A 13,098-nucleotide genomic window follows, 5' to 3' on the forward strand; every position below is an offset into this window, starting at 1 on the left:
AAAAGCACTAAATTTTTTGTGCTTCTAAGATATCTTTGAGAACTAATGAAAAATAACTGATACAACATAAGTTGGCAGGCACAGAGAGGGAAATTTTTTTTTATTTGTCTCAATTATACAAGTTTTAAAAAAGGGAGAAAGAAATGACATTTCCTGGCAGTGGAAATACTTTACAGTTATAATGATAATGTGATATTTGGCCAAGGTTCTTTGGGAAATACAAAATGACTCTAATGTAGTACAGCTCCTTTCTTAGATCAGATTTTTGGGTAATGGAGATAAGGCAGACAGAAAGTTTCATACTTTGGGTCAGAAAAATATAAGAATATAAAAATATGACACCATAAACATAGCCTATATGTAAAAAAAAAGCTTTAGTAAGGTATAATTTGCACATCATATAATTCATCCATGCAGTGGTTTTTAATATGCTTATGCTAGTTGTGCAACTGTCAGCATAATCAATTTTAGTATGTGTTTATCACCCCCAATAGAAAACCATATCTACTAGCAGTCACTCTCCCCATCTAGTCATTCACTAGTCTATTTGCTGTCTTTATTTGCCTATTCTGGACATTTGAAATAAATGGAATCATATAATATGTGGTCTCTTGTGACTGGCTTCTTTCACTTAGCACAAGCTTCATCCATGTTGTACTATGTATCTGTACTTATTTCTTTTAATTGCCGGATAATGTTCCATTTTGTGGATATACCACCTTTATCCATTCACTAGTTGATGGACAGTTGGGTTGTTTCCACTTTTTGCCTATTATGAATAGCCATATAATACTGTTATGAACATTCATGTACAGACTCTTGCATAGACAAAGGTTGTCATTTCTCTTGGGTATATATCTAGGATTGGGAATTGCTGGGTCATATGCTAATTCTATGTTTAACTTTTGAGGAACTGCCAGGCTATTTTCCAAAGTGACTGCACTATTTTACATTCCCATCAGTACTGTTTGAAGGTTCCATTTTCCCCCAAGTCCTTGTTATTTATTATCTGTCTTTTTAATTATAGTTATGCTAGTGGTGTGAACTGGTATCTCATTGTGGTTTTGATTTGCATTTCCCCAGTGTCTAATGATGCATCTGTGCTTATTGCCCATTTTTGTATCTTTTTTGGAGAGAAGTCTATTCAGATCCTTTGCCTATTTAAAAATTGGGTTATTTTTATTATTATTTTGAGTTGTAAGAGTTCTTTCTATTGTCTGATGTAAGTTCATTATTAAGTATATGGTTGACAGATTGTTTCTTGATTCTGTGGGTTGTCTTTTTACTCTCTTGATGGTGTGTGTCCTTTGAAGCACAAAGGTTTTTCATTTTGATGTGGTCCAATTTATCTGTTTTTTCTTTTGTTGCTTGTGCTTTTGGCGTCTAAGAACCATCACGTAACCCCAAGTCATGTGGAATTACCCTTATGTTTCCTTCAAAGAGTTTTATAGTTTTAGCTCTTACATTTATATCTATGATCTATTGGAGTTAATCTTTGTGTATGAATTAGGAAGGAATCTGACTTCATTCTTTTGCATGTGGATATCCAGTTTCCAGCACCATTTGCTGAAGAGACTATATTTTCCCCATTGAATGGTCTTGACACCATTGTCAAAATCATTTGGCTGTAAATATGAAAGTATATTTCTGTATTCTCTGTTCCATTTATCTGTTTATCCTTCTATCCTTATGTTAGTACCACACTGTCTTGATTACTGTAGTCTATAGTAAGTTTGAAATTGATGAATATAGCCTTTCTACTTTGTTTTTCTTTTTTAAGATTGTTTTGGCTATTCTGGATCTCATGCATTTTCATATAGATTTTAGGATCAGCTTGTTAATTTTTGAAATAGGAAAAAAAAAAAAGCCAGCTGGAATTTTGATAGGAATTGCCTTGAATCTTGCAGCCCAATTTGGGGAGTATTACCATCTTAATGGTATTAATTCTGTTGATTCATAAACATAAATGTCTTTCCAATTGTTTAAATCTTTAATTTCTTTGAAACAATGTTTTAGAATTTTCAGTGTACATGTCTTGCACTTCTTTTCAATTTATCCTTTAGTGTTTAAATCTTTTTTTTATGGTAGCATAAATGAAATTGTTTTCTTAACTTTTTTTTGGATTTTTCATTGCTGGTGTATAAGGAACACTACTGATTTTTGTATATTGATTTTTATTCTACAATTTCTCAGAACTTGTTTATTCCTGTAGTCTTTTAGTACATTTCTTAGGATTTTCTGTAAACAAGATCATATCATCTGCAAATAGAGATAGTTTTACTTCTCTCTAATCTGGGTGCCTTTTATTTGTTTTTCTTGTCTAACTGCCCTGACTAGAACCTCTAGTACAATATTGAATGGAAGTTGCAATAGTAGGCATCATTGTCTTATTCCTGATGTTAGAGGGTAAACCGTACAGTCTTTCACCATTAAGTATGATGTTAGCTGTCGTCTTTTTTTGTGTGTTTTTTTTTGGTGCCCTTGACCAGAATCGAACCTGGGACCCTTCAGTCCACAGGCCGACGCTCTATCCATTGAGCCAAACCAGTCAGGGCTAGCTGTAGTTTTTTGTAAATGCCCTTTATCAGGTTGGAGAAGTTTCCTTCTATTCCTAGTTTGTTGAATGTGTTTATCACAAAAGAGTGTTGGATTTTTGTCAAATGCTTTTTCTGAAATAAATTACTTTAAAAATGACTATTTTTCCTTTTTTTTTTTTTTTCATTTACAGAAATTGACTTGCATACCAAATGTGTGGTGGATGTAGATGCAAACAAGGTTATTCTTAATCCTGTAAATACTAATCTTTCCAAAGGAGATGCCCGGTAAGTTAAGAAACAGTGTTACGATTAATGGGTTTTTAAATGACTGAAAGCAACAATGGCTACTGAATTGAGTTCATCTTATCAAATATCAAATGCTTACTGTGTAGAGACATATTGCTGTCAAGTTGAAGAGATGAGATCTATAATATGCAATGACTAAGTACCAGAATGAGTTCTTTAGATTATATTAGAAGCTCAGAGAAGAGAGCTTAGATTAGATGCTGAAGTAACTGAGGAAGGCTTCTTCTTGAAGGAGATGGTGCTGGCTGGAGGATTAAGTAAGATGTATATGGGAAGAAGTGGGGTAGAAGGGAAGGCTTTTAGGTTGTTCCTCAGTTCAGGTTGCTTTTACTTCTGCTAGTTTGAATCCTGTGTGTCCATCAGCCATGTCAAGTGCTGCCTTTTCCTGAAGGCATTCCTGCAGCCCTCATTTTTTATTTTTTTTTATTTTGAGAGTATGCTTATTAAAGCTGGGTACAGTGAAACCAGGAAGGGCTTAGGATAGAAGAAGCAACAGGAGAGAGCCCAGGCGGGGCTGCTCTGGCCTCTAGAAATGTTATAGGAAAGAAACGAGCCAAGGCCGAACCGGTTTGGCTCAGTGGATAGAGCGTCGGCCTGCGGACTCAAGGGTCCCAGGTTCGATTCCGGTCAAGGGCATGTACCTTGATTGCGTGCACATCCCCACTGGGGGGCGTGCGGGAAGCAGCTGACCGATGTTTCTCTCTCATCGATGTTTCTAACTCTCTATCCCTCTCCCTTCCTCTCTGTAAAAAATCAATAAAATACATTAAAAAAAAAAAAAAAAGAAACGAGCCAAGGAGGCTGCTTTCAGCTCATTGGAGAGTCAGCGAAAAGGGGGCATTGGGGACAGGTTCAGGGGGTTAGCCCAGGACGAGCTGCTGCTGCCCACTGCCCCCTGGTTGCAAGTCTCATGGGGCCTATGGGAAAGGAGAGGGGGTAAGGAAAGGCATAGGTGTGCTCCTGGGAGGGAGAGCACACTCAGTGATTCTTTGTTAAATTTCTGTGAGCTGTAACCTCTACTATCTAATTTAATTATTATGTCTTGTTTTGGATTGTTCATTGTAGGTCTCCAGTAGATGTTAAGGTCTTGGAGGGAAGGGACTCTGTCAAGACTTGAGGAAGAATACTTGAGTATTGCTTTTGCACTTGGATCATTGTATGAACAAGAGGGAGGGCAAGAAGGTGTAAAGAAAGTGAAGCGGGGGAAGAAGGAAGGGATTAATGTGTGTGTTTTTTCCTCAGTAAATGCAGGGAAATTAATTTAATTAAAGAAACTGGGATCAGATTACAGTGGGGCCTTGACTTACGAGTGTCCCGACTAACAAGTTTTTGGAGATACGAGCCGTCTCTCGGCCGATTTTTTGCTTTGAGTTGCGAGCTAAAATTCGGGTTACGAACCAGCTTCAGATACCCCACCACTAGTTGGTGCAGCGAACGTCACAGTGAACGCCACAACATCAGCCCAGCATCATGTGTCTCACTTGTTCACTTTTTGATTTGACATACGAGTAATTTGAGTTACGAGCTCTGTCATGGAACAAATTAAACTCGTAAGTCAAGGCCCCACTGTATAGAATATCTTGAAAGCAGATCAGGAAATTTGGCCTATATTTTTTTGGGTAAGATGTTACTTTTGACAGTTTTTGAATAATGTGATTAAGGAGGTGGATTAGGAAAAGGTGTCAGTTGGCAATGTAGAGAATGGGTCAAAGTGGGGGAAAGACTGGCTTTTTTCAGCAATTAGCTATATCACAAATGTTTTTGTATTGACCCTGGAAGTGGAGAGCACAGGTTAGAGAGACAGCGCCTGGCATGATGCTTTGCACAAAGTAGGTACTTTATAAGTACTTGTAGAAAAAATGTTATATGTGGAGATACATGCACCATAAATGTTCTTTGGAGCTGAGTTTAATTGAGTTGACAAAAGCACTGGAGTCAGAAAATCTGAAATCGAATCCTTACTTAACTAAGTTATTGTAGCTAGTTACTTTAAACTTTTCTGAGCCTCATCTGTGTGATGCCTGCCTTACCTGTCTCCGGTGTTTTCTGAAGATCAAATTAGTGATTGTTAAAGTGCTTTGTAAAAGTGTCTTACAAATGGTCAGCTTTGTTGTTATTGATGTAGAGATATTTCTTCAGCATCTCTAGAGTGCGGATACTATCAGATATGCTATTATTAGAGTGTGAAGGGTATAGATGTGTCAGAAATGATATTGGGATTTTGAGCCTGCCAGTTGAATGACCTTTTTTTGTCCTGAGTATTCATTGAAATTATTAATTTTGGGGGCTGTTTATTGCTGTTAGACTTTTTAATCTGTAGACTGTTGTTTTATTTGGAAATGTGGGCACCTCTGAACAAATTTGGCATTAACTTATGGTAGAAAGAGTTGGGCTTTATACATAGACTGACTTGGATTCCAATTCTGGCTTTGCCAATTACTAGCATGGTTATCTACCTATGTACCTTGTTGCATAACCAGTTACCTCAGAAGCCTAGTAGCTAAAACAACCATAATCATTTAATATCTCATGATTTCTGTGGGTCAGGAGTTCAGACAGGGCACAGTGGGAATGGTCTCTGCCCCATGCTGTCTGGGGCCTAGCTGGAAGACTTGCAGGCTGCGGGCTGGAATCATCTGGACGAGGTTCGGTTACCCACGTCTGGTAATTGATGCTGCTTGTTGGCTGGAGATGTCACTGGGGCAGTGGGCAGAGCACCTACTCACAATCTGGGGGCAGGTTCCAAGAGCAGGCATCTCGAGAGAGAGAGCCAGGTGGAAGCAGTATTGTTTTCTATGTCCCAACCTTGAGAGTCATGCATCGTCACTTCTGTCACATTTTTTTGCTCAAGGCTGGTATAAAAATACATGGTTTGAAGAAGAGGAAACAGACTCATCTCTCAATGTAGGAACTTCAGCGTCACATAATAAAAACAGTTGGCCTGGAATATGTCTTATTATGGCTGTCTGCCACAGGTTGTCATAGTATCTACCTGATAAGGTTGTTGTTAGAATAAAATAAGCGCATAGAAGTTAAAAAAAAAAGATTTTCTTTACCTTTGAGATCTTTAAATCTCAGAGATTTTTTCAAGAATTAAATAGCACTTTTTGGTTCCATAGAATATCTTGCATGGTTCTTTTTTTCCCCATATGAAAAAACAAATTGAGTATTACTCAGTGCTGCAGAGTACCATCTGATGAAAAATTTAACAGCGACAGTTTTAAATAAAATTGGTATGTAATGGTTTTTGTTTTTAAGTATATATTTTTATTGATTTCAGAGAGGAAGGGAGAGGGAGAGAGAGGTAGAAACATCAATGATGAGAGAGACTCATCAATCGGCTGCCTCTTGCTCACCCCAGACTGGGGATTGAGCCCACAACCTAGGCATGTGCCCTGACTGGGAATTGAACCGTGACCTCCTGGTTCATAGGTTGACGCTCTACCACTGAGCCATGCCAGCCAGGCTGTAATGGTTTTTGTTGAAGTAGTGTTAAGAAGCACAGCTTTTTAAAAAAACAGCTTTTATTGAAGTATCTAATATACATATAGAAAAGTGCATATAATCTGATGAATTTTTGTTAAACATACTCTGATAAACAAACACCCAGATATAAAACAAGAACATTACTAGTATGGCAAAAAACCACCTCATGAGAAGTGCTTTTTCTTTTAACGTAATATCAAGGTGAAACGAGAAATGTAGAAATTTTGGAATGTAGCAGTTCAGTGATATATGTTCATTTTATAACAGTTGAGGAAAAATAGGAAAGCACAAATTAAAAGCTATTTTATATGATATGGAATTAATTATAGTATAGTTTATAGAATGACTGATAACCCATAAAACAAGTTATGGTTTTATAAGGGCTGTACTTGTAGCTAGAGAGCCAGGGATTTGAAATTAACATGTAAGTAATTTGAGTCAGTTTGAGTCACTAGTCAGAAAGGCTCAAATTAATATTTTTCCTTTAAAAGCTACAATATCCTTGCTTTTGAATGGCATCCAATTCTATTAATTCAAGACTGTCACTAATTTTATATGTATACTTAACAGCTAAAGTTAACCATTTCCAGTTTAACAGCTTAATCATGAGGATTTGGGAAACATTTTTGCTATGATATATATGGGATTTCAAAACTGTTTTGAAAAATAAATACTTAAAGTTCAGAAAATTGATAGTACAAGGCTAACTGAGATTAAGATGCTGACTTTGGTGGCAGGTTTGATTCCTGATCAAGGCACATAACTGGGTTGCGGGTTCAATCCTCAGTTGCAGTTCATGTGGGAGGCAGCCGAGCCATGTTTCTCTCTCACATCAATCTCTCTGTCTCTCTTTGTGTCTGTTTCTCTCTTTCTCTCTCCCCACCTTCCCCTTCCTCTCTCTAAAAATCAATTAATAAAAAAAAAAATGCTGACTTTGGCACCAGACATCCTGGGTTGAATCCCAGCCACACTACTTAACATGTGTGATATGGAGCAAGTCACTTAATTGTCCTCCACCTCAGTTTATTCATCTGTAAAGTAGAGATTATAATAGTACCTGCCAATAGATTGTTATGAAGATTAAACTGGTTAAAATATGTAAAATTGCAGTGCCTATTTATTTATAATAAACCACATATAAATATTAGCTATTATTTGGGTATTATTGTTATTTTTATTATGACCTGTATTTAAGTTGTAGTCCATGGTATGTTTAGTGAGCTAGATATAGCTTCCTAAAGGAAGTAAAATTTTTTTAAACCAAAGTGTATTCAATACTTAAATATACATGCCCACCAAGAAATTACCTAGCTCTATAAAAATTCCAGCTTTGGAAAGTCAGAAACTATTTGTCTAGTTTGCTCAAAGTTGATGAGGCTCTTAGGGATTAAAATGCCAGCTGTTACAGAGATAGGATCCTTTATTTTATGTTTACAGTAAATAAAATATTAATCCTTGCAATCTGGGCTTCTCTTCTTAGTATCAGCTAACTTGGGAAACCAGGTCAAGACATTGCTTGTGAATATGGGTAAGAACAAAGGGACATTTTATCAAATGCTGAAAAGATTAAGGATGAACTCTTATTCCACAGCACCCAATTTGAACACTCTAGTGTGTGTTGAAACATGCCAGATCAGTCCTTTTCTTATACATATAGTACTCAATACACACTGCTAGATTTGATCTATTTATTTTCTTATGCACAGGTACACTGCTTATACCACTACTAGTACAATTAAATGCCTTTTTGGAATTACCTCTTTGTCCTGCATCAAATTAGTGTTCTAAGTTGGTCCTTGGGGTTTTCCAAATCTTTGTCAGCAATGTATGTTCAATCATCTTTTAAAAGACTAATTAATTATCTATTCTTAGTAGATTTTTACAAGTGTAATTCTCAGTGTGTGGTTCTTAGCATTTGGAGTCCTTTTTGTAACTAGTTAGAATAGTACCTTAATGTAGAACACAGCCCTTTTAAGTAACAAAGTAAATCCTTAAACTTGTTTTGTTTGAATATCTTAAAACATATGAATATTTTATCCTATAATAAAATGTTAATGCTAGTTAGCCTATCACCATGATAGGACAAAATATATTTTCTTTTTAACGTTATTTAAATTTTTTTTCCTTTTTATTGAATTTTTTGAAGTAACACTAGTTAACAAAATTATACAGGTTTCAGGTGCACAATTCTATAATACATCATCTATACATGGTATTGTGTATTCACCACCCCAAAGCAAGTCTCCATCCATCACCATTTATCTCCCCTATACCCTCCTCCACCCCCCACCCCCCTGCAATGGCTCTTAAATGCTTCCACCCAGAGGTGGTCTGTGTCTCTTCTGTTTGCTTAGAATTCATTGGCTGGAGGAGGTCACATGACCAGACCTATCTTTGTGAGTGCCTAGAGGGAGTTTCAAAATAGTTTCTTACGCCAAGTTTTATCTTCTGCCTTTTGCCTCATTCCTTCCTCTACCCACAAAACAGGCCTTTCCTGCTAACTCAGGCTAAAAGGTAATATTGTTTTTTAAAGGGGAGTAAGGAGTGATTTCCCACGGGAAGTGGCAGCCTTCACTTTATGAAACAGTTTTGTTATAAAAGTTATATATAAGTGAGTTTGGAAATGGGAATGCATTTTCCCATAGGAACCAATAGTCATTTCTAGGAAAAATGCTGTTCTATTAAAAAAGTGACAACTCATATAATCACATTTTTAAAATTTTGATCTATAGCAGAAGTGAGTCATAGCTACTTCCCATTTCATCACACATATTAAAAAATATGTATGTTGAGATTGAACAAGATTAGTAATTTTTACTACTTATTGAGGACATTTTGAAGTGAAAAGGATTTTATTTTTTTGGTGCAGTGTGTGGTGATAAAGAATGCAATGACTACCTGAAACTAGTATATTTTGGTGTCACTATGCCAAAGGTGTCAAGTTTTACCTACCATTGTTTTTGCACCATTAGTGCAAATATCAACACAGTGAAAAAGGCAAATGTCTTGTATTATGAAAATAGTTTTGACCTCAAGATTCCTGAAAAGCTTGGGGGGGCCCCTAAGAGTTCTCATACCACAATTTGAGAACCACATTTAGAGATTAATCTAATTCATAAACTCTATGGATGTCTTTGGTTTGTTTATTTTTAAACCACTTTATTAAGATACTAGAGGCCAGGTGCACGAATTCATGCAGGGAAGGGGTCTGGCCAGCTCACCCCATTCGGGGCTGATCAGGCGGGGCCAGCCAGGGAGAGGGGTTGGCCTGCTGGCCCCGGCCCCTGGTCAAACTCCCAGTTGAACTCCCGGTTGAGGGGACAATTTGCTTATTAGCCTTTTATTATCAAGATATAATATACATACCATATAATTCATTCCTTTAAAGTAAAAAGCAGTTCAGTGGTTTTTTTAATGTTGACCCTGACAAAGAAAATACCTGTTGAGAAGGGCTCCTGGTGCTAATTGGGCTGAAATTAAAAACAAAAACAAAAACTAGCCTGGCAGCTATTGCTGAACAGGGCCTCTCAGCAAGCTGTGCTTGAGGGAGAAGTCTGCACTAAACTGCCTGCCTCCCTGCACTGTGTTTCTGCCCAGTGAGCAAACCCATATAAAGGAGTTCCTGGGATGTATTTCAACCAATAGGGCTGAGACTTTCCCTGTCTAATTGGAGCTGTGTGGCTATATCCTCAGTAGCATCTTCACCGACCAATTAGAGCAGCTCCATTTTGACCAATCAGGACAGTGCTTTTTGGACAAATCAAACTGAGGATTTGGAACCCTCATTTGCATGACAATAGATTAATCAGGGGCCAGGGCCAGGGACTGCTTTCTCTAAGTCAACTCCCTTCTGGCTCAGGGGAGCACACTTTCCCTTTCCAACTACAACTGCATTTTTCCTACCTTGAGCTGAAACCAAAGATGTCTCAGCTCAGCAGAGTGGAGTGGAGTGGAGTCATCTTGGCACACCAGACCAGACTGAGGAGAGGCAGAGCAGAACTGTCTCCCCAGAGAGGGGTTGAGAGCCACCTCATCCCGAGGGTCACCTCACAGCCATGCTTTCCACAGCCGTGCTGTTTCATAATTGAAATGCAACATTATTGAGCTGTTTACACTGCATAAAGTCTCCTCCTTTACTGCACCCCAAATTGGGGATTCCTGTTGGCGTTGAATTGGCTAACAACCACAGGTTGACAGACATGTATTTACCGAGTGGTGCAACCAACACCATTATCTAATTTTATGACATTTTAATCACCCTATTAATCTACTTTCTGTCTCTATAGATTTGAGATTTGCCTATTCTGGACATTTCATATAAATGAAATTATATAATTTGTGGCCTTCTGTAATTGGCTTCTTTTACTTAGCATAGTGTTTTTGAGGTTTATCTTTGTTGTAGCATTTATCAGTACATTCTTTTTTATGGTGGAATGTTTCATTGTATTATATTTTCATCAGTTGATGGATATTTGGGTGGTTTCCACTTTTTGACTATTAGGAATAATGCGGCTGTGAACATTTGTGTACAAGTCTCTGTGTGCACATTTTCTTTTCTGTTAGGTAGGTATCTAGGAGTGGAATTGCTGTGACTCAAAAAAGATTGACTGGTCAAAATATAATGCCTGCTTTTTAAAATAAACTTTTTAATTAATCTGTTGATTTTTAGAGAGAGAGGAAGGGAGAAAGAAAGAGAGAAAGGAAGAAACATTGATTTGTTGTTCCACTTATTTATGCAATTCTTGGTTGATTCTTGTATGTGCCTTGACCAGGGATCGAACTCCAACCTTGGCATATCTGACGTGCTAGCCAGCTGAGCTACCCAGCTAGGGCCAATACCTGATTTTTAAAGGCAAAACAAATTGTGTTGAAAGGAACCAAAAATAATATTACAAATTTATTCTGGGAGGAAAGGTAAAAGTTGGTATTTCATCAAATAACCTGTTCCTCCTTTTTTTCTCTTAAAAGACCCAAACAAAACAAAGCCTTTTCCCTTCTAATCTGTTAATTTCGGTATATACCAAGCAAGAGTAGCAGTGATAATTGTTTTAGTGTCAACTCTTTGAAGAGACTCTGGATCAGTGACCCTGTTCAGAAGTAATCATGCTTTAACACCAGAACTGAAACCTTATTTCTTTATACTGAAAGAAATCCTCAGTATAAAGTGCACTTTTCAATCCATTGGTCAGTTAATTCATTTTCTTTTTTACCCTTGTTTTCTATCGTGTGTGTGTTAACACTACAACCATTAATACATTAACTTACTTTCTCTTATAATTCTTTTCTTATTATCTTGCCCCACCAAGTGTAAGATTTTAAGACCAGAATTTTTTGAAGTAGAAAGCATTTGGAGGGTTAGACTTCAAGATCTTATTGAACCTGAACACTGATTTCTGTAGTATTTTGTGAAATGGCCTGTTCTTTGGTATGTGTTAGAGAGATTCTCCAACATGGACAGAATAAGCCATAAATGGCATAGTTATGCAGAGATTTTCAGGTTTTATAGTAATAATATGGTTCTTTCCTCTCCTTCCCATTTGGTTATATTTAACCTAGTGATTAATTGATAAAGTGAAGATTATAACTGCCATTCTAGTGAGAAGAATGTCTGAGATGTGGATCTCAACTAGCACTGTTAGTAAAATCATTACAAATATTTTTATTCCTTCTGATTGTTTACTAGACATCAGTTTAGTCAAGATTATTAGGTATTTAGTGAATGCCTAATATGATCAAACCTTTTTTGGAGGTTCAGAGTACTCTAATTTCTGTACATATCCATTCATGTGTATATATGTATATATTTATTCATATATTCATATATATATATGAATGAATATATATGAATATATATATATGCAGAATTAAGTGAGGTTGAACAATGCATATACATTTTTTTATGAATGTACTGAGTACTGCTACTGAGGGGAGGGCATTATGCCAATAATTGCTTTGAGATATATGAAAGCTGCTTTTAGCCTTCTAAATTAAAAGGTGGATAGAACAGGTCTTGTTTGCAAAATAAATTCAAGACCTACTTATCTTCCAACAGAAAGAAAAGAAGAAGAAGAAGAAATATATGAAGTCTTTTTTAGACTAATTTCTTGTTAGTGGAAGGCATCTTTGGGTCATATTAGATAATGACATTTAAAATTTCTCTACTGCTATATGGATGCTAATTTAGGTAAAGATTTTAATTGAAGGAAGTCATGCAAAATGTAATTATGGTATATACAATAGACCTGTTTGTTCTCTTTGCTGTGAAATGACTTGAGTGAAACTAATAATTCTTCCCAAATAGAATTTACTTCTCTGGAGAATAATATGTGGTATGCTTTAATTTCATAAAGAGGCTCTTCCTAGGGAAGCCTGTCCACCCTGATTATGTCAAAGTAAAGTGGGGAGAGCACTGGTCGATGTACTCAGAAACTTTAGATGACTACGCTTAAAAAATTACCATGACCATTGAGTGTACAAATAATTTACTACTTTTAAAAATATGTTTTTTTATTTCAGAGAGGAAGGGAGAGTAGAGAGATTTAGAAATACCAATGATGAGAGAGAATTATTGATCGGCTACCTCCTGCACGCCTCCCACTGGGGAACAAGCCTGTAAACCAGGCATATGTGCCCCAACCAGGAATTGAACCATGACCTCCTGGTCCATAGGTTGACACAGCCTCTCAGACATACCAGCCAGGCTTTTTTTTACTACTTTTAAATATAGTTGTGAGAATGAATCAGGGAGACTCATAATAGCATATATATA

The 13,098-nt window shown here is 36.8% G+C and overlaps 1 protein-coding gene and 1 non-coding gene across 4 annotated transcripts in view; both read left to right on the plus strand.

Annotated features, from left to right (window-relative positions):
- Window positions 1-2,733: 2,733 nt before the first annotated feature.
- Window positions 2,734-13,098, plus strand: part of KIF13B (kinesin family member 13B) — a 166,472-nt gene continuing 156,107 nt past the window's right edge. For all 3 annotated transcript variants that reach the window (XM_023755815.1, XM_023755823.1, XM_023755820.1), the window contains exon 1: window positions 2,734-2,775. In XM_023755815.1, the coding sequence (XP_023611583.1) occupies window positions 2,765-2,775 (11 nt within the window). In that variant the 5' untranslated portion in view covers window positions 2,734-2,764. The remainder of the gene's footprint in view (window positions 2,776-13,098) is intronic.
- On the plus strand, window positions 12,256-12,383 carry LOC111826620. Its single transcript, XR_002829976.1, has one exon.

This window comes from Myotis lucifugus, unplaced genomic scaffold (genome assembly GCF_000147115.1).
Source record: "Myotis lucifugus unplaced genomic scaffold, Myoluc2.0 scaffold_1, whole genome shotgun sequence".
Classification (NCBI taxonomy): Eukaryota; Metazoa; Chordata; class Mammalia; order Chiroptera; family Vespertilionidae; genus Myotis; species Myotis lucifugus.